Below are 21,183 nucleotides of genomic sequence, written 5' to 3'. Positions count from 1 at the left end.
CTTCAACACTGTTTCCGTCGTGCCGTAATCACCCTTGCGACTCTGTGGAGATGGTCGTGTCCTTATAACGTCAATTACCACTTGATTCGCTCATATAAGGTTAGTATTATTTGTCTTGTGTTAATATTTCTCCGCATTGTTATCGCATAAATTGCAAACATGTTTTGCAGCACCTGCACATTCTGTTTTATAGAATACCCGCACATGTATGCAATACATTGTATACAATACACACAATTTAAATCATAGCGCAAGGGTGTCTTGGCAAGGCTGGGAAGGAAAGAAAAGTGCTAGAAAAGAAGCAGGAGTGTCACAGGTACCTTTTCAGTGTATTATCTAAGGCTAAATAAAATAGAAAATGCGATTCAGGTATTCATATCATCTAAGTAACGTCCAATCGTCTTGACTTCTGTAACGCAGCAATGTTTAGTTCAACAGGTCACGATTTCTGCTTCTACTGACTCAAATAAAAAGTGGGCAAAAATACCTTTATGTTTCACTGCTGTCATACTGTTGTAGCTATTGCGGGATGCTTGTTTTATGTAGTAGGTTTCACCATCATCCTTGAAGAAGGTTCCATGGTGTGGAAGTGATAGCCTATGAGTGAAGAAATGTAAACTGAAGAAACACATAGCACATGCTGTTGCGATAGTATTCGGCAGAAGTGGCGGGCTTAGTTGAGGGATAGACACATATTGAACCACGTTCGGTAGCGGGTGCATTGAATGAATATAGTTATTGGAATTGGATTACACCTAGTTAGCAAGATAACATGTTTTATTAAAGACTGTCTATGGTCGAACAATGAACATGTTGTTCCAGTTATTTGACGTATTTCTCGGCGAAACGCTCTGTACTTGGGCACATGAGTCACTTTTCTTATATTTGTGTTGTCCATAGATTATTTCCTTGTTTATGTTTTACCCGCTGCGGCAGCTCAGTAGCAATTGCGCAGGGCGGCTCTATGTCAGGTTGCGGGTTCCAACCCGGCCACTGCAGCCACATTTTGATAGCGACGGATAAAAGAACGCCAGTGTATTTGGTGCGGGTTAGACAACTCCACATAGCCGGAATTATTCCATACTCCCCCTCTATGGCGTGCTTCATAATGAGATTGCGGTTGCTGCATGTAAAACCCAACAATTTAATTAAGGTTACTGTCCCCTCTCAGGAAGTTAATCAGCCGGCAATAGACAAACTGTACCAAAGGTGACGCCTAAATTCAGCGCATGAGCCATGCTTTCTTAGGTGGAACATTCTTGCTACAGAACATTTGGAAAATCCCTGAAAGTGGGAAAACAGTGTACAACGCTTTCAACCAACTGTCAGATGTTATACGTAATATTTCGCGCAGAGAAGATGTCATGCCATGATTTATTAAGACCGCTTTTTATTGCAACACTGAACACATGTCAGGTTTGATACTCACCCAATATTTGACCGAACTAGCCTGACAGCCCTAAGTATGTGCTGAAAACAGCGAAAAACCATTAATCTACCACAAATACCATGCCTTAGGCAGCATAACTCTTCAATTGCTGGAGACAGGACTGATGAACACATGGTAACACATTTGGCGCAGAGAGAGACGGTCAGTCGGAGCAATTACCGGCCAGGCCTGCCAGGTTCAACCTGCCTGTATACATCACCACCACCACCGCCCTATTACAAAGCTACGAAATGTATTTATTTTGATAAAATTTACGGAAATGAAAAAAAGAGCTCCAAAATATATAGTTCGCATGACTCTTAATTTCAACTACCACTACACCTGTTTGCTCTCTTAGCATTAGGCATAAAATTTTTTGTTCCATCGTCACCAATGCACAGCTCGACAATTCGCGCCACACGACTCGGAAGAAAGCGCAGGGCGAACAGCCACAGCGACTCTCGCTCCATCTCGCCCACTCACAATAGCCGACGCGAATTCCAATCCATCGACGATGGCGACCTCTAACCACAAGGCGAAGAACCAGCATTCATATGCTGGTTCTTCGCCATACACATATGGCAATGGAACTGTTGATCGTACCGCCCTCGACACGCCAGCCTACAAGAAGTCATCAAGCTGAACCAACCCGACGTCATAGCACTACAGGAAACCAACACGCATATTGTCCGACAGCAAGGATACACCACTTATGCACAAACCCAACGCAGTGCCATACTGGTCAAGAAAACACTCACAGCGCAAGAACACGACCTAGAGAACACCCAGACAGAGCACACCCTAATCGAGGTTTTACAAGAAATAAAGACGCAGAAAAGCCTATTCGTGGCCAGCGTGTAAAGCCCCCCTCGGGACCAGACCAGAATTCAATTACTTTATACGAAAAATCAAAAGTTCACGAAGTGCCACCAAGTCGCCTCGCACATGGCATGGGGTTATCATACCACCACGAGGAAGGGTGCTAGGGTGCACGATGCCGCCCAAAAACACACTCACCGTCTGGAATGATCCTCTCCAGACCACGAGGTTGGAAACAGCGTCTCCAGGGACACAAACTCCTATCTTACCTTTAAGGCGGACGTCCCCTGGGCAGAGTGGAGTCGACTTCTGGAATCCCTTGGGAGCGATCACCATATCCTCCAATTAGATGTAGCACACACCCGTAGACAGACCAACACACGAATTGCACAACTGAGTGGAAATCCTTTAGGGACAACCTAGATTCCGGAGCAACTATAGCCCACATTGACGAGTGGCTGAAAATGTGCTAGATATACCAGAACGCCACAACAAGGTCATAAAACTCGATGCCGATACGCCCGCGGTGGACGCGCATCTCCTCCACTTCTGGGAAGCAAGAAGTGCCCTCCTCAAGAGATGGAAGCGACAAAAGCTCAACAGAAAGCTAAAGACACGCGTCGCTCTCCTTACCAAGCAGGCTCAAGAATATGCAGACCAACTCGCCAGGCAGAATTGGCCGCTTTCTGTGACAAGCTACAGGGTACTCTGAGCTCCAAAAAGACTTGGCACCTCCTACGCACACTCCTAGCCACGGAACCTACCAAAGCGGAACAGAAGCAACATCTGCACAGACTTATCCACAACCATGACGGATCAGAAGAACGCCTCCTCTGAGAAATACAAAAGAAGCTCTGCGGAGATGCACCTTCTCGCGCGTAAACCAGCAGCAAAGTATACGCTGGAAAACCGAATCTAGAACTCGACCGACCCTTCACGCAGGCCGAGCTCCACGTAGCCCTATCCAATCTGAATAGAAATACCAGCCCCGGCAAAGACTGGATTGCCTACAAACATCTACTGATCCTACCGCAGCAAGCCACTGCGGCTCTCCTACGCTACTACAACGAGTGCTGGGAGAAATGAGAACTGCCAGCCCCGGCAAAGACCGGATTGCCAACAAACGTTTACGCAACCTACTGCAGCAGGCCACTGCGGCTCTCCTGTGGTACTACGAGTGCTCGGAGAAAGGAGAACTGCCAGCCCCGGCAAGACTAGATTGCCAACAAACATCTACGCAACCTACCGCAGCAGGCCACTACGGCTCTCCTCCGGTACTACAAGTGTTGGGACAAAGGAGAACTACCTGCTCTATGGAAGCACTCGGAGATCACCATGATACCCTAGCCCAAAAAACCTCTCAACTTGGAGAACCTACGCCCGATCTTCCTCACCTCATTCGTGGGAAAGCTCTTCGAACATATGGTGCAAGACCGCATTACCCACTACCTCGAAGATAACGGCCACCTACCGGACACCATGTTCGGCTTCAGGCAGCACCTTTCAACGCAGGACGTACTCTTACAACTGAAAGAAGGCCTCCTCGATCACCTAAACAATCGAAGCAAGTACTGCATACTCGCAGTAGACGTCAAAGGAGCATTCGATAACGTCAGCCACGACGCCATCCTCAACAATCTCTAAAGCACCGGCTGCGGCACTAAAACCTACGCGTAAGTCAGAAATTTTCATACCGACCACACGGGAACCGTCGGGATTTCTAACATCCGCAGCGAAAGCTTCCAACTTTCAGAGGCACCCCGCAAGGGTCGGTCATCTGACCGCTACTCTTCAACGTGGCTATGATCAAGTTACCCAAACTCCTCGAGACCATACCAGATCTGCGTAACGCGATGTACGCTGATGACATCACACTCTGGACCAGAGCTGCGAACATTGGAACGCAAGAAAGTGCCCTACAAGAAGCTGTAAACACCATCGAAAGCTATCTCCAAAACTGTGGCCTCCGCTGTGTGCCTGAGACGTCTGAGCATCTCGTCCTGAAAGCAAGAACGAGAGGCAGGCCATCCAGCTACGAAGAGACCGACCCCTGCATCACCCTCAACGGGACGCCAATCCCGAAAGTCGATACGCTACGAATACTGGGGCTCTTCATTCACAAGGACGGATCCGGATCGGCCAGCCTACCAAGACTACAACGAACTCTTTCGCAACTCACGCACCTCGTCAAGAGTGTCTCAAGCCGAACAAGTGGCCTCAAGGAGCAAGACGCGCTAAGAATAATACAAGCACTAGTCATCAGCTGCATCACATACGGCGTGCCGTACCTAGTCTTAAAGAACGCAGAAATAGAAAAGATCAACACCACGATAAGGAAGGCAATCAAAGTCGCCCTGGGACTCCCCCCCCCCCCCCTCATGGCCTCTACTACACGTCTCCTTAAGATGGGTGTCCACAACACGTGGCACAACACGTCTTGTGTGCCGAAGCACACAAGACCAGCCAACTGGAACGACTCAAGCTCACACCCACCGGGAAATCAGTACTGCGACGCCTGAACTACAGCGAGACGTACGTCGCATACACGGACAAGAAAGAACGAATTCCATCGGACGTTCGAGCGTCCCTCCGCATTGCACCCATCCCGCGCAACATGCATCCCATATACCACAAAAGTAGAAGGCAAGCTAGAGCCAACGCCATCAAACGAAGATTCAAGCAAGACCCGGACGCCCGCTACACCGACGCGGCCGAGTATCCGCATCGAAACGCGTATGCTCTCAGCGTCGTAGACTCCCGAGGCCGCGAGCTAGCATCGGCAACCATCAAGGCACGCGACCCGGAAACGGCGGAAGAAGCGGCAATCGCTCTCGCCACCACCACATGCACAGACGCAGCAGTCATTTTCACGAACTCTCAGGCCACCTGTAGAAACTTCTCGAGGGGCCGCATCTCGGCTGATGGACTTAAGGTACTAAAACGACGTAGCACTACGTGGGTACCCGGACATGAGGGACTAGAGGGGAACGAAGAGGCCCACACCGCTGCTCGCGAGCACGTCAGCCAGGCTCCCCTCGCCCCACACGCTCTCCGACCCGCAGCAGAAGAGGCTGAAGCCGTACCCAACAACTATTCAGAGATATTGCAGCACTACAGGCTCGAGCGCCGCATATTGCAGCACTACAGGCTCGAGCGCCGCGTGTACTCTCCACCACACCCAAGCCTCCGCAAAGAAGAAAGCGTGGTCCTCATACGCCTACAAGACAATACATGCACTCACGGAACTATAATGCACCGCCTCTACCCGACGCTCCACGGCTACCTCTGCCCTTTCTGCAACGTTCCCTCCACCCTGGCACACTTGCTCCTGGAATGCCCGTGGCATGAATACAGCGAAAGGCAGCCAGAAATGGATGTGAACCGAGCACCACAAGCAAATGAAGACCACCTACTCGAAACGTGGGAGGCCAAGCTCGCCCTCGGGGCCCTGGAAGACCAACGACAACTCGTCGCCAGGGCCAAGAGGGCAGTCGAAGCCAGAGGGTTCCTGGACTAAGGAACCGTCCCACCTAAGGGTGATACCAGGCCTCGCTTGGGACACTGTTTCAACAATAAACGTTTCTTTCTCTCTCTCCATCGCTTGTTTGAGCGGTCCTCGACTTATGCTCACTCTTCATTGTTATCCCCGACGTTTCTGCCCCACTTGAAGAATGGAATAATTGTGCACATTTATTTTCGACGACAGCAGTGAGCTCCCGGTCAAGATTTGTTAATGCCGGCCGCAGGCACTCCGACCTAGTTTCATTCTTCTGTAAATTTCCGTCTAATGATCAGAGTTCCCTCTGAGTAATTGACAAATGTAATCTTACTCCTGTACCTACAATATAGCCTGACTGACGATCAGGAATTCTTGTTCGCGTGACATGTTATTCAACATTACCTTTGTTAACCTAGTCTTATACTTCCTCGTCAAGGTCCTCAATCAATTGTTGAAATGGGTCTCCAGCGTTGCTCAAGAGGACAATGTCATCGGCAAGCTGAAGGTTGTTGAGATATTCGCCGTTGATCATCGCCGTTGATCCTTCCCAGTCTAATAGCTTGAATACTTCCAAGCATGCAATTAATATATCTGGGGAGATGGTGTCTCCTTGCCTGACCGTTTTCTCAAAAAGTATTTTTCTACTTTTCTTGCAGCTAGTAAAAACATGCGAAGCCACTGAGGCAGAGTCGAAGCCAGAGAACAGCGGGTACGTACGCTGTGGCTGAACGCAAGTATGGAAGTTACTCATAAATGAAGTAATTATTGAGTTGGCAGCCGTATGCTTCAAGCACCACGGCCTTGACGTGAAGTTCATTCAATCCTTCAGTACAATCGATATGATATGCACTTACGCCGCTAATTACATTCAAATGTCTTAGGTTTGTCAACCCGCACTGAATTATGTGATCGAGCTGTGCGATGCCGGGAGAGCACACGAGGCAGCATAATTCGAGCGAGTAAATGCTGATCTTGCTGATACGACATGTTTTATTGACCGCGGGTAGCGTCGGGAACGCCTGACATTGTTCCCTTCGCGATGCCAGGTCACTGTGGCCGGCTTTTTCGCGCCGTCATGTTGAACAAACTACTGCGCTGCAGGCACGGAACACCGTAAGATTGTTGCCGGCTGGATGAAAATTCTTACACTGGGGATTCGCAAATGCGTATGAAAGGTTTCTTAACTGAGAGTAAGTGATAGGAGGAAACTATATAAAAAACATCGCACGAAGCGACCCAAAGACGTGTGTGCCGTCATTTCGCCCAGGACTGATGTTGGTCTGGGGTTTAGAATAAGCGTCTTTGGCGAATCATAAGACGACGATGGCTGTCGTCAGCTGTTGCTTTTCTTTGTCATCTGGTCTTCCCATTGCATGTTGCCTGTTAGTGGCTGGGTGGTGTCTTTATAAGCGTTACGCTACGCGATTTTTTACCAAAACAAAGACCGCATATCCACGGGGTGAATGATGATGAGTGGGCGAAGCTCCGGAGGGAATCATCGTTAAACCGTGAATCTTCCGTGTAATTCGCCCAGTCTCGCCGCACTAAATCGAACGATTGACTTCCACCAATGACACGCGCCATATGTGACGTCATTCCTATTTTATAACAGCACCCTTCATTATAATTGCACCATCTCCCGCTTAAGGTGACGCTAGCACAAACGCGTTAGAAACGTGCAGTACTCTCTAGTAAGGGGGAGAGGCAACAGCGTCTTACGCAGCCGTTTACACATGTCGGAACGTGCACCGCGTTTGCCGACGCCATCACATGACTGCTGAGAGAGTATAACCCCCGTATTCATAAACGCTCCTCGACTTGAACTTGACTTGTCACCGCCTTCAATGCGTTTCGAACGCGCTACGCAAGGCGGTGGCAAGTCAAGTTCAAGTCGAGGAGCATTTATGAATACGGGGGTAAGGCGGAGAGGCCACAGCGTCTTACACCAGCTTCTTACGCGGGCCGTAACGCGCTAGCACAAACGCGTTAGAAACGCGCAGTCTTTCGTTAATGTTGGGTATTTATTGTCATCTTGGTGCGTGTGTCCGTGTGCGCTTCGTGGCGTAGTGGCTAGCGCCGCGCGTTCGGAACCGAGGGGTCCCTGGTTCAATTCCGCGCTACTGACACAACTTTCGGAATTTTTTTCATAAATATAGACGCGGCTACCTACTACTACGACGACAACTACTATACTACTACTACTACTACTACGACATACTACAGAGGAGGGACAGAGCCACACCCTAAGGAGCTTCCCCCCTAAAAAATCACCGCATATGCACGAAGTGAATGATGATGAGTGGGCGAAGCACCGGGTGATCATTCGAGTAACCGTGAATCCCCCGTACATGCGAGAGCGCGGGAAGCGGCGGCAAAACGCCGGAAGCGTTCTCTACCTGAGATTGGTGGCGCCGATGCTCGGTTAAAGCTAGGGAGCCTACATGCAACGCCGTTTTATGTAGGCTCCCTAGTTAAAGCGCGAGCTTCGCGAACCCTCAGCTTTGGGTCTGCTTGCCGGCGAGCCCTCAGCTCCGGGTCCGCAGGCCGGCGTTGCCGTGCTGCAGCAGCTTCGCGAGCCCTCAGCTCCGGGTCCGCTTGCCAGTGTTGCAATTTTGCTGCGGCTTCCCGCGCCCTAGACTCCGGGTCCGCTTGGTGTCTGCGTCGCCGTGCTGCAGCAGCTTTTAGAGCCCTCGATTCTACTCGCAGTTGAGCCGCCACTCTTGCCTTTTCATCCGTAGTGGGCGCGCCGTTATCAGAAGCGACCGTTATCATCCATAGCTGAAGAGAGAAAGAGAGCGCGCGTCGGGAACGAACGTCCTTGTGCACCGCAGCGTCCCTAGCGGTCTCCATGCAAACCAGAGCTACGGACAACGGACCACGACGAGGGACAAGGACTCGGCTCTAAGGTGCTTCACCCCTAAAACGAAGGGTCTCCAGTGATACTCGTCCATGTGATTATGGATGATTTTATATTCGTTTCATGTGCACCGCCCTCTTGGGCTGTTACACAAACATTTTGTAAGTTTTATGAAAAGTGAAGTCCCGTAACATGGTCATGAAACGTTGAACGCATTTATACAACAATTTTCATGCTTGCAAATCGACTGTAGTAACGTACATTTCGTTTTTAAAGATAGAAAACAGTAGCGTTAATAGCGCAAGATGGTTCAACTAAACGCTTCCGTAAAATAGTCTATATGAATATAAATAAAAATTTATTCATTATTTATTTATTCTAAATGTATTTATTATCAATTAGTGCGCACGTGTGAACGTGCGAGCGCGCGAGTGTACCAGTGCGCACGCGACAACTGTTCGCTTCGTTCGTGAGGGGTATTTTATTTCACAGCATCACTTTTGTTCAAGCAGTCCCCATGATTTTCATATCAATGTTGGGACCGCAATTTTATTCGCCATTTCTGTTTTTATGTCATCATATTGACGTCCCGATTCATATCATAGACAGGATCGTCATCCGTAGTACGCATACGTTGGTTAACATCGTAGGTCACAGAATGAGCAAGACCATGGTCACAGGCGCTACTTCGCTTCGACATTGTGCTGAATGAAAACTATGAGCAATACCATAGAAGGCTGAGGCTACCAGCACTGAATACAACAGCAAATTGTGCAACAGCAACTAGTTATGATAATTAGAAATGTTAAGGCACTTTTCATTGTTTCATTTCGCATGGAGACTTATTGCTTGACAGCGTTGGAAAACAATAATCATCGGCAGCCCTATGAGGAAGAGAAACCTCAAAATATAAAAAAATATAGAATTGTCATCCAAAAACATAATTGACGGTTGTTTAGGGACGGACACTACACTTCTATATCTAACACCCAATATAGTGTCATGATGAGCATGAAAATTCAGGCTAGAGCACTGCACGGGCTCGGGCTTACCCGAAAGATCGAGCCCGGCCCGGCCCGTGGGCCGGGCCGGGCTTTCTGGTGGTGTGCATGTAACGTGCAGCGAGTTATTCTCGGGTGTCTCAACTCTGAAAAACATTATTTTTCGGTCTCGGGCCGGGTTCGGGCCGGTTTCGAGTCGGGCTCGGCCCGGGCTCGGGCCTAAGGTAAAGGGGTGGCGGGCCGGGCCGGGCGGGTAACGTAGATTATTTCCGGGTCCGGGCCGGGCCCGGGTCTCGCCATAAAAGTTTTGATTGGGCTCGGGCGGGCCGCCCAACGTAAAAACGGGCCCGGGCCGGGCCCGGGCTGAAAAAATCGGCCCGTGCAGTGCTCTAATTCAGGCTACTGCGCACATACAGAAACACCGCCTATCAGACATAGGCCGAATTTCGCCGCAAAGTATTAATGTTGCTGCTTTCCACAGGCTCAATACAATTATGCACTGAAACAGCTCAGCGCACTTTGAGATGGCAAATCGGAGCGCGCCACAAAGATAAAAGCACGGAACATCCTGGGTTATCAGTTGTCGCCTCTGGCCAATCAGCCGCAACAGCACGCTCCATCGCTTACCTGCCTCAGCTCGAGTGGCGGAGATGGACATAATGATGTTCGTTAGACTGCTACACCCCTATCGTACAAATGATTTGTTAAGTCGTCACCTGCGACGGCTGTTTAGGTTTTGTGAATCGACTTACACTTGCTATTGTCAGAAGTACTGAAGTTTGCACCTGCAGTGCTACCCTTACATATAGGCATTTTTCCGACTACAGCGCTCGTCATTGCCGCGGCGGGCATCGCTAGCTTGCTGATCTTACGAACAGTTTTAGCTTTGTGAATACGCTTTTTTTCGTAAAATTTTTCTAACGCCAAAATTTGCTCGTAAGTTCGCTTAGGCAATTCCGCCCCGGGTATCTTGGTCGAGTGTACTTATGATTCCAGGGGCGCACGTAAATTTATTCGATTCTGGCTTTATTCCAATATCCTGACATCAAACTTACGCAACCGTCGACACAAGCACAGGTGGTGACACAGAATGTTGTTTCAACAGCCCAATCTAAAGCGGTCAATTGTTTATAGGCGGTTACGTTTATTTGCATTCAAAGGGAATAGGACTGCCTACCGCGACAAGTTATCCTTATCGAACTCGCTAACTAGAGGTGAGGAGCGCGTAACAGAGGAGAGGATTTCGTTGGAGCCCAGCTGCAACGTGACGGATATCACTGGAGCGCCGGAGCTGCTTTTCCGCGCAAACTGTGCTTCTCCCTCCAGACGTGAAGTGAAATGCGCGAGAACACGTAACTGGGACGCGCATGGTAGGCGTCCACCTTGGCCGGCCCCGCCGTGCGCCCTCTACCCCGAGCTCTGTTGCACTAAGCGCTTGCTCGCCGCGACAAGTGCTACGAGTTGGTTATGTAGGACCATCGCTCCAGCGACTTATCTTGCTGAATGAACCGCTAGTCGGTTATCCAAGCGCAGCGGACAGGCGTATTGAATCAGCCTTGCAGTGAGCCTTGGCTTGCAAGCCGCGACTATCGCATGGTTCCATCTTTACAACTCAAAACGCAACGGCAGTGAAGCACACTGCGTACCCGTAACAAAACCAAAAAGCTAGTCATTGTTCTATGAGTAATTGCTGTAACTCATGGCGTACCCCACTCACTGTCGAGATCATTGAAGCTGTACACAGGCTAAACCTTGAGGAAGAAAAAAAGGCCAAGAAATTGGCCTTTTTTTCTAACCTAGCCTTCATCCAAAGAAATTGGACGAAAGTTAGGGTTTTTGGAGGTAACCGAACAAACGCTGTAGTGCAGAGGGTGTTCGGGGTGAACGTCTGAAAGAAGAGGAAGCTCGAGGCAAAGCGTACCGGTGGAGCAGTCGATGAGGGCAGAATGCGTCATCAGAAAGTCGAGCCCGAAGATTAGGTCATGAGGGCAACTGGTCAGCACGGTGAACAGGACTCGAACTTGGCGGCCAGCAATTTCTATGCGAGCAGTGCACATACCCCTGACGGCAACAGTGGCGCCATTGGCGACGAGTACGGCTCGAGTGACGGCAGGCGTAAGAACTTTTTTGAGGCGAGGAAATTTAGGAGGCGTTGGGCGAGGACATAGGTTAGCACTCATTATGGACAGTTGGGCTCCAGTATCAATCAATGCCGTCAACGGGACACCATCTACGTCTACTTCAATTAGGTTCGTGTTCGTGAGGAGCGTAAACGGATGACTTGGACAGGACGAACGTGATACAGCATTACCTCCAAGAGCTGCATGGCCTAGTTTTCCGTTCGGCGGTTTGGTGAGGAAAAGCGGCGAGGTTGGTGTGACGGGGAGCGACGGCGTTGAGGCGACGGCGATCGCCCGGAGGAGCGGCTGTCAGGGGCATCAGAAGTAGGGTATGGACGGCGAGGTGAGTAACGGCGAGCTCCAGTACGGCGGCATCCAGGTGGTGCGGCAGTGGCGAGATACATTACCAACTCGGTGGCAGCGGAAGCAGATCGCTTTGTCGTCTGGGGTTCACCATTCAGCAGGATTGCGTGTTCTGGGAGCGATATACTGGTCATTACAGGTTGTGTACATGGGAATGGGTGCCGAATCAGGTCGGGAGACAGAGCAGGTGGTAGGGATGCCAAGGTTTGCAATTTCTTGCTGCACAACTGCTTGTATAACGGAAACAGTGCGGGCCACTTGGTCGAAGGTACCGTCTAGGGGTCGCGGATTAAGGGGGGCCGGACTCGCCGCTTCAATCTCACGGCGAACGATACGCGTGACGTTCTCTTGAAATGGACGTGTTGCGGTAAGCGCGGTGCAAGAGGACGTGGCAGGGGTGTTTGGGAGCCGGGAAAACTGTGAGACGACGCGGCGGCTTTTGGCTACCTCGAAGCGGCGGCATTCTTTGACCATGGCGTCGACAGTAGAAACGTCGTTATAGACGAGCAAATTGAAGGCGTCGTCCGCGATGCCTTTTAGGATATGGCCAACCTTGACAACCTCGGTCATGTGCTGGTCGACTTTCCGGCAAAGCGCGAGCACTTCCTGCATGTAGGAGACATACGATTCGGTCGACGACTGGACACGGGTAGCAGGCTCTTTTCGCGCAGCCAGTTGGCGACCTGACGGGTTGCCAAATAGGTCGCGAAGCCTCTCTTTCACAATGTCGCAGCATGATGGTAGGGCCCCAGTGGTGGCTTTGGCTAACACGCTCATACATGCTGAGCCAGTCGTCGATGTCAACGCCATTTTGGGCGGAGAATGTCCCACGATTACGGAGACTAGGAACCGTAACGTACGTTGTGGTAGGCGCCGCAGGTGTAGGTGGCGACGGGGTGGTTCCATCGGAAGCCATGGCTGAGAAAACGACGGTGCGACCACTTCGGAACTCCGTGGTGAGGACGGGGAACGTTCCACCTCCACGTACAATGTTAGGCGAAGGACGAGTCAGTTAGACGAGCAACTATTTACAGGTTAGATTTCCAACAGCGGTTGCTGCGCTGACCGGTTAGATTCACCGCGCAAGCCCAGCTCGTTCTTCTTCCTCTTTTCTCGAGTGATGGCGGGCGCGTGCTTCGTTCAAACAATGAAATACCATACGCATGTAGCAATATAATATAACGGAACTATCACTTAAAGATCAACGCGTTTTGCATCTCGAAGCTCTTCATACATTCTTAACATCAACACCGGAATTCATGAATCCTATACCTAGCAGGAAAGCGAAATGTGTTGGATTTAGCAATTTAAGCTAAGAAACATTTCTCTCATGCTTACAAGCGGCATGGTACTGTTCACACTATTGCTGTCAGAAGAAAAGGAAACGAGGTGCAATTTTGGTGTTGGTTAAAAATCAGTGGAGCCTACAGAAAATAGACTTGTCAGTAATTTTATAGCAACAGCGGGCATGATGAAGCAAACTACTTTTCTCGTTTGCGCGTTTTACCGTTTCTCGTCTGGAGATATTCAGGAGTCTGATACTGAATAATAGAATAAGTTAGACAAATTCAGAGAAAGAAAAAAAGTGATACATTACATACAATACACCATTATTGTATACAATGCTGGGTGGGTGATGACAACAACCGAGTTGCTCCTAGTCACACACATCAATATATGTAATTTTTTGTGTTCTTTTTTTTCTTTACTGACGACACCTGAGTGCTCTGTTGAGCCACGGGCCTTCAAAACTTCGAGGAGGCTTAAGCTTCGCCTTTAAGAGTGGAACGCGATAGTCCTGCGCTAGCTGATTGCAACTTAAGGCTGCAAATTACCTCAATTCATTATCCCACCTAACATTTTGCCGTCCTAGACTGTTCTTACCTTCCCTCGGCATCTATTCTGTAACTCTTGAGGCAAACCGGTTATCTGCCTACGTATTACATGGCCCGCCCAGCTCCATATCATTTTACAGCGCAGATTTCTATGGCTAAGATCCCGGGATTTCATCGTGGCGTAACATCGGCAGAAAACAGTGGTGATCCACCGTGGTTGCTCAGTGGCTATGATGTTGGGCTGCTGAACACGAGGTCACAGGATTGAATCCCGGCCACGGCGGCCACATATCGATGGAGGTGAAATGCGAAAGCACCCGTGTACTTACATTTAGGTGCACGTTAAAGAACCACAGGTGGTCGAAATTTCCGGAGTCCCCACTACGGCGTGCCTTATAATCGGATCGTGGTTTTTGGCACGTAAAACCCCATATTTTTTTAACAGTCGTCGGTCGATCCCAGCGGCTGTGCAACGCAGAGCAATGGCTCGTACCGCTGTAAGGCAGGGACTCGTAGCAAGCGTAATCAACGTATTCTCTATTCTGTCTTTCTACATCCATTCCCCTCCCCCAACGCCGAGTAGCAGGTCAGAACATCGATTCAGGCCGACCTCTCAGCTTTGCTCTCATAATATATATATATATATATATATATATATATTGTTGCGTCCAAGTGCTTAAAAGAGACGTGCGGATCAAAAGGAGAAAAGAAGAGAAGGACGACGACTGTGCAGCGGCCATTCCTGCTATTCGTAGCCTGCTGTCCCTGCTCTAGCACGCCTAAATAAACCCCTTTTCCCCGTGCTTGTAACAAATTGGTGGACGGTGCTGGGTACACCTCGTAACCACGGAGCCTACGCTGCCACAACTTCGCCGAAGCCGTCGACTTGCCGGACTTCCGCCACCCTCACCTGACATGCCTGAATACGCCTGCCAGATTCCCGACGGCTCTGACGCAGTTTCAAGGCCAGCACCTGGCGTTCCGTGTCAATACTATCGGGTGCCACTGACTTTCGGAGGAAAAGCCGGAGAAGATGTCGACGAGTGGCTCACGAACTACCGAAGGGTGAGCCGGTTTAATGGTTGGAACTCGGCCGCGCAGTTGTCCAATGTTGTGTTTTCCCTTACCGACACAGCGCTCGTCTGGTATGAGAATCACGAAGATACGCTCACTTCATGGGAGCTTTTCGTCGAGGAACTCAGAGCGTGTTTTGGAGACTCTAGTGCAAAAAAGAAACGCGCTGAACAGACGCTTTCGCAAAGAGCTCAGGTTCCCGGCGAAACCTGTACAACTTATATTGAAGAAGTGTTAAAACTGTGTAAGATAGTCAACTCTCAAATGTCTGAAGATGACAAAGTTGGACATTTGTTGAAAGGAGTAGCCGAAGACGTCTACAATTTTCTGATCGGCAAAGAAAGCTTGGATACCGTGTCTGACGTCATTCGCCACTGCAGGACCTTTGAGACGCTGAAGATGCGACGAATAATACCGAAGTTTGGTCGTCTGGCTAATGTCACAACGGTGGCACGTGTAGAGCCGAGCTCGTGTGTTGACCTTTCATCAACAATACGGCAGATTGTTCGCGAAGAGTTGCTCCATCGGGAAGAGATTTATCGTCGCACACCCGGCATCACTGGTGCGTACTCACCACACGAGATGAGCAACACGGCCGTTTCGACCGCTTGGCAACCGACGGCTCACGCAGCGACCATTGAGTATAGGTCTACCCCACAAACGAGAGGGACCATGAGCTATCAAGATCATGACTACGACCAACGCCCTCGCCGCACGCACGTCTCCCGGCAGCTGATGCCTATATATAGCCATGATGAATGTGATGAATGTGGCTATGCAATCGATAGCAACATGCGTGACTACATGGAGGAACATCGAAATGTGCGGCCTCTGCCGGTGTGTTTCCAATGCGGTGTCGCGGGCCACATAGCGATGTTTTGCAATCGTCGCCCAACAACGTGGAATGATCGATCCAGGTTTTCAACTAGCACCACACTTCCTGTGAGGGCAACTCAACGGCCGTACACCACCTCTTGGTCCGCTGGTGCTCCTCCCGGCAACGATTACTGGCCGAGAAGCTTTCGGAGCCGCTCGCCGGCATCTGACAGGAGCTTGACGCCACCACCTTCCTCTCGTGCACCTCGTTTACGTCAATCTCCATCGCCAGTGCGCCGCTCCACCTCGTCTTCGCAACCGGAAAACTAGCTAGCGCGGACGATGGGGATGAGGTCGCTCGACACGTGCTATCGACAGAAATGCCTCCTGCAGTTGCTATGATTAAGAACAAAGTGCATGTACTTGTTGATGGTGTTTCTTTAATGGCTTTAGTGGATACCGGAGCAACTGTATCCCTAATGAGTCTCAGTTTTAAAGGTCGGTTGGGGCGCAAAGTTGTATTTCGGTGGGACCAGGCAGCAACGTTTTGTGGAGTGAGCGGCGAGTCGTTGCGTCCTGTTTGTGTGTGCACTGCTGAAGTATCCTTGGCTGGTGGAGTTTTCGCGACGGAATTTGTAGTTATTCGCCGATCGACGCACGAAGTGATTTTGGGCATCGACTTTTTGCGACAGTGTGGTGCGACCGTCGATTGTCGCACGGGGGAAGTTTTCGTCGATGGCCATGTTTCGTCCGGGCTCTTAGAGGAGACTTGCTGTCAAGGTGAACTTTGTGTATCCGCAGATACTGTTGTGCCTGCGTCTACCTCTGTGTGCGTGCCGGTTGTATGTCGCGGTGTTGTTCCAGACAGTTTCGATGCCTCCGTAGAGCCAATGCATCTAAATTGTGTGAAGAAGAACGTTTTTGTCCCTCATTGTGTGGTATCCATCGGCAACGGGCGTGCTGGCTTGTGGACGACCAACTGCTCGGCAGAACCCGTCTCGCTTCCAAACGGCTTGAAACTTGCCTACTTTACTAAATACACGTCTTCGTCTATAGCCGTACTAACAGACCCACCGTGTGAACCTGCTGACCTTCGCCACGTCTCGGACAAAATGCTTCTGTCTATGATAAACAAGTCGCTCAGCACAAGGGAGCGCCATACTTTGGTGGATACGCTTTCTAAGCATATTGCCTTCATTCGGCCTCTTATTTTTCTTCAGTGGACCTACGCTCAGGATATTGGCAAATCCCGATGCACCCGGCAGACAAGGAGAAAACAGCCTTCATAACTCCGGATGGATTATTCGAATTCAATGTGATGCCATTTGGGTTGTGCAACGCTCCAGCAACCTTTGAAAGGTTCATGGACACCATTCTGCGTGGGTTAAAGTGGAACATCTGTATGTGCTATCTTGACGACGTTGTTATATTCGGGCGCACATTCAATGAGCACAATACCCGCCTGGATATTGTCCTTGAAAACAGCCTTGATAACTCCGGATGGATTATTCGAATTCAATGTGATGCCATTTGGGTTGTGCAACGCTCCAGCAACCTTTGAAAGGTTCATGGACACCATTCTGCGTGGGTTAAAGTGGAACATCTGTATGTGCTATCTTGACGACGTTGTTAAATTCGGGCGCACATTCAATGAGCACAATACCCGCCTGGATATTGTCCTTGACTGCATCAAGAACGCTGGTCTGGTTCTGAACTCCAAGAAATGCAACTTTGGTGACCGTCAAACCCTTGTGCTGGGCCATCTTGTTGTAAAAGACGGTATCCGGCGTGATCCCCTCAAGACGGCAGCTGTTGAGGCATTCAGTGCACCGCAGTCAGTGAAGCAACTTCGTAGTTTTCTGGGCCTTTGCTCTTACTTTCGCCGATTTATTCCTGGTTTTGCTGACGTCGCCTATCCTCTGACAACTCTGCTACATAAAGATGCACGGTTTGAATGGACACCCGAGTGCGATTCTGCATTTCGTCAGTTGAAGTTCCTGCTGACCTCCCACCCTATCCTTCGCCACTTGAATCCAACTGCGCCGACAGAAATCCACACAGATGCTAGTGGCGTTGGTCTGGGTGCCGTCTTGGTCCAACGCTATGACGACCGTCAGCACGTGATTGCTTATTCAAGCCGCTCATTAAGCAAACCTGAACGCAATTACACAGTGACAGAGCAAGAATGCCTCGCTGTAATCTTTGCTGTTCAGCGATTTCGCTCTTACTTGTACGGACGCCCATTCCTAGTCGTCACAGACCACCATTCCCTGTGCTGGCTCGTGAACCTTCGCGACCCTTGTGGTCGCCTTGCGCGTTGGGCTTTGAGGTTGCAGGAATATAACTTCACTGTGTCCTACAAGAGTGGCCGAAAACATGCTGACGCAGACTGCCTTTCCCGTATGCCGCTTAACACGACGGACTGCGACGCAGACGATTTTTATCATCTCGTTGCCTCTGTGACACCCGCTATTCCTGATATCGATGCCTTCAAAGCAGAGCAACGGACAGACACCAAATTGGAGCCACTTTTCACTTCAGCCCGTTCTACTGTAACAAGCAGCTACTGTGTACCTGACGGGCTCCTGTACAAAAGGAACTACTCAAGCACGGGGGCACGCTTCCTTCTAGTGGTGCCGGAGCGTCTCCGGCCAGCAATCCTTCGGGCTATGCACGATGACCCTACCTCCGGTCACCTAGGCACTGTGCACACCCTTTATCGCATTCAAGAACGTTTTTACTGGCCCCGGATGCGACATTCGGTTGAGTTGTATGTCGCCAGCTGCATACAGTGCCAACGTCGGAAACGTCCAACCACTGCCCCATCTGGTCTCCTAATTCAACCTGTGCCGCCGCCAAGTTTGCCCTTTCAGCAAGTTGGAATTGACCTGTTAGGACCTTTTCCTCAGTCATCTAAGGGAAACCGCTGGATAATTGTCTGCGCCGACTATTTAACGCGCTACTGCGAGACTGGCGGCTATACCATCAGCCACTGCCACCGAAGTATCGCTCTTTTTACTTCACGTTATTATTCTGCGACATGGACCGCCTTGTGTTATTATAAGCGACCGGGGACGTCAATTCACAGCGGACATCGTGGAAGAGCTTCTACATTTATGTGACTCGCACCTCAGGCACTCGACGCCGTATCATCCGCAAACGAACGGCCTCACTGAGCGCACTAATCGAACGATCACGAATACGCTTTCCATGTATGTTGCCTCCGATCATAAGAATTGGGATGAAGTTCTACCGTTTATTACTTACGCATACAACACCGCCAAACATGAGACAACCGGTTACAGCCCCTTCTTCCTTCTATATGCTCGCCCGCTCCGGTATACGCTCGACACTGTCCTCCCTTTTTACCACCACGACAATCCTGCGGTCGCGGATACGCTATGACTCGCTGAAGAGGCTCGGCGACTTGCGCGTCTTTGGACTTTGGCATCGAAAGAAAACTCCAAAGCACGCTACGATGCACGACATCGGCCTGTTACATATCACCCTGGTGATCTCGTTTGGCTTTGGACTCCCACAAGGAAGCGCGGCTTGTGCCAAAAGCTGCTGGCAAACTACGAGGGACCGTATGTTGTCATCGAGAAGATCAGCGACGTGAACTACACTCTCGCGCGCCTCACGAACACTGGTCGACGCTCTGCTCGGACACAAGTCGCGCATGTCGCCAGGTTGAAATCATGCACGCCACGACAAGCCAGTTGACTCGCCCAGTGGGCTTTGTCTGCGAGGGGAGGTATGTTGCGTCCAAGTGCTTAAAAGGGACGTGCGGGTCAAAAGGAGAAAATAAGAGAAGGACGACGACTGTGCAGCGGCCATTCCTGCTGTTCGTATCCTGCTGTTCCTGCTCTAGCACGCCTAAATAAACCCCTTTCCCCTTGCTTGTAACAATATATATATCGTAGCAAGCAAAGAGGACTTTTAGTTTCCGCGTAGCAGAATTATGTTTTCTCGTAAATACAAATTACAATCCGGCGCTATCATGTCTGTCGGTTATTTGTAAGTCGTATTTTACGAATTTCCTGACGCATTTTACTTTGAGAAAGTCAATGCCAATGCCTATGGGCCAAGCAGAGGACCGGCGTCGTTCGGGATGAGTTGTTCTGGCGGATAACGCCGCCGACGCTGACACCTGATTTTCTGCGACACGGGGACCCTAACGCAGTCGCGTTGAAAATAGCAACGGGGATCACTTAAGCAGCCAACGTTTAGCGTGGCTGGTTCTATTTGCAAAAACAGCCAACCGAATGTCCTATGCGCTCATGTCCCTCCCAGTAATTCAATGCAACGGCGGGTGATAGATGATCTAAAAAAAAAAACAAAGGCGGCCATGCTGTCATCATCCGTCCGCGCCCGCAATGCCTCAAAAAAAAACAGGCGTCCCAGACTTTCTGCTGAGTAACACTTCGGTGCTGGGGACACTCGGTAGATAACTGTAAACAATGTTTGCAAATAAAAATTTTCACCATTACTGAGTAAAATGTAACGTATAATATCGCTTTGAGACCTGTTTATTGCTTAAAGCTGATGACTGGCGCCAAAGCTGATCCGTCCCTCAAATTATTTTGCTCGTTTTGATGCTATACTTAACTGACATGTTTCTTTTAAGCAGCAGACACCGGTTCGATACAATGTGACCACCACCACCGAGAGGCACTCGAGAAAACTTGGCACAATTTAAATGAAATACACCCATATATCTCACGACATTTTGACACATTACGCTAAATAGTATACAAGTTCTTGTAGTTAAATCCTGAAACATTTCTTTACAGATTTGTTTTGATTGGTTTATGATTTCAAGATTACTTACCATTCACTGTCCAATAGTACGTTGTATGTATAATTTAATTCATTATCTGACAAGCCTTCTGTCTTAAAGTAGACGCAGGCTTCCGTCTTGTAAGGGTAGTTCATGCCGTATAGCCACAACTTCTCCCCTGTACAGAATACCTGAAATTAAAACAGTGTTTAACTAAGACAAAGTGAACCTGTGTTAGCCGAGGACGCCTTCGCTTTAGTGCACCTCGTAATTTGTCACACCTTCGCACGCTTATCAAAGGAATAATTTATGGCGCAACAAAACGCATCAGTGGTTGCTTTCACCGACATGAAAGCCATCGTCTTTCTGACTCAGTAATGAAAGCTACTGACTGCTTTCCGGGTTCCTAAAGTGGCTCAGCACCATGAGCTCCTTGTTCGGAGCACGGGGTCGCCGTTTTGTGGCCCAGCCGAAGCGCCCGCGTTTAAATGGAGGGGGGGGGGGGGGCAGGTATCTGAAAACGTTCGTGTTCTTAGATTATGTACATGTTAAAAACATCAGGCGGTCGAAATTATTCCAAAGTCACCAAG

The 21,183-nt window shown here is 49.8% G+C and overlaps 1 protein-coding gene across 1 annotated transcript in view; it reads right to left on the bottom strand.

Moving 5' to 3' along the window:
- LOC119450740 (uncharacterized) overlaps positions 1–20,780 on the bottom strand; it is a 54,442-nt gene extending 33,662 nt beyond the window's left edge. Inside the window, exons 1-2 of the mRNA XM_037714256.2 lie at positions 20,645–20,780; positions 488–597 (exon numbers count right to left, since the gene is read on the bottom strand). Of these exons, the coding sequence (XP_037570184.2) occupies positions 488–597; positions 20,645–20,748 (214 nt within the window). The 5' untranslated portion in view covers positions 20,749–20,780. The remainder of the gene's footprint in view (positions 1–487; positions 598–20,644) is intronic.
- Between the last annotated feature and the right edge of the window lie 403 nt (positions 20,781–21,183).

This window comes from Dermacentor silvarum, chromosome 4 (assembly GCF_013339745.2).
Source record: "Dermacentor silvarum isolate Dsil-2018 chromosome 4, BIME_Dsil_1.4, whole genome shotgun sequence".
In the NCBI taxonomy this organism is placed as follows: domain Eukaryota; kingdom Metazoa; phylum Arthropoda; class Arachnida; order Ixodida; family Ixodidae; genus Dermacentor; species Dermacentor silvarum.
The sequence above is the reverse complement of the archived record's forward strand: the minus strand, read 5'-3'. Positions and strand labels throughout refer to the sequence as shown.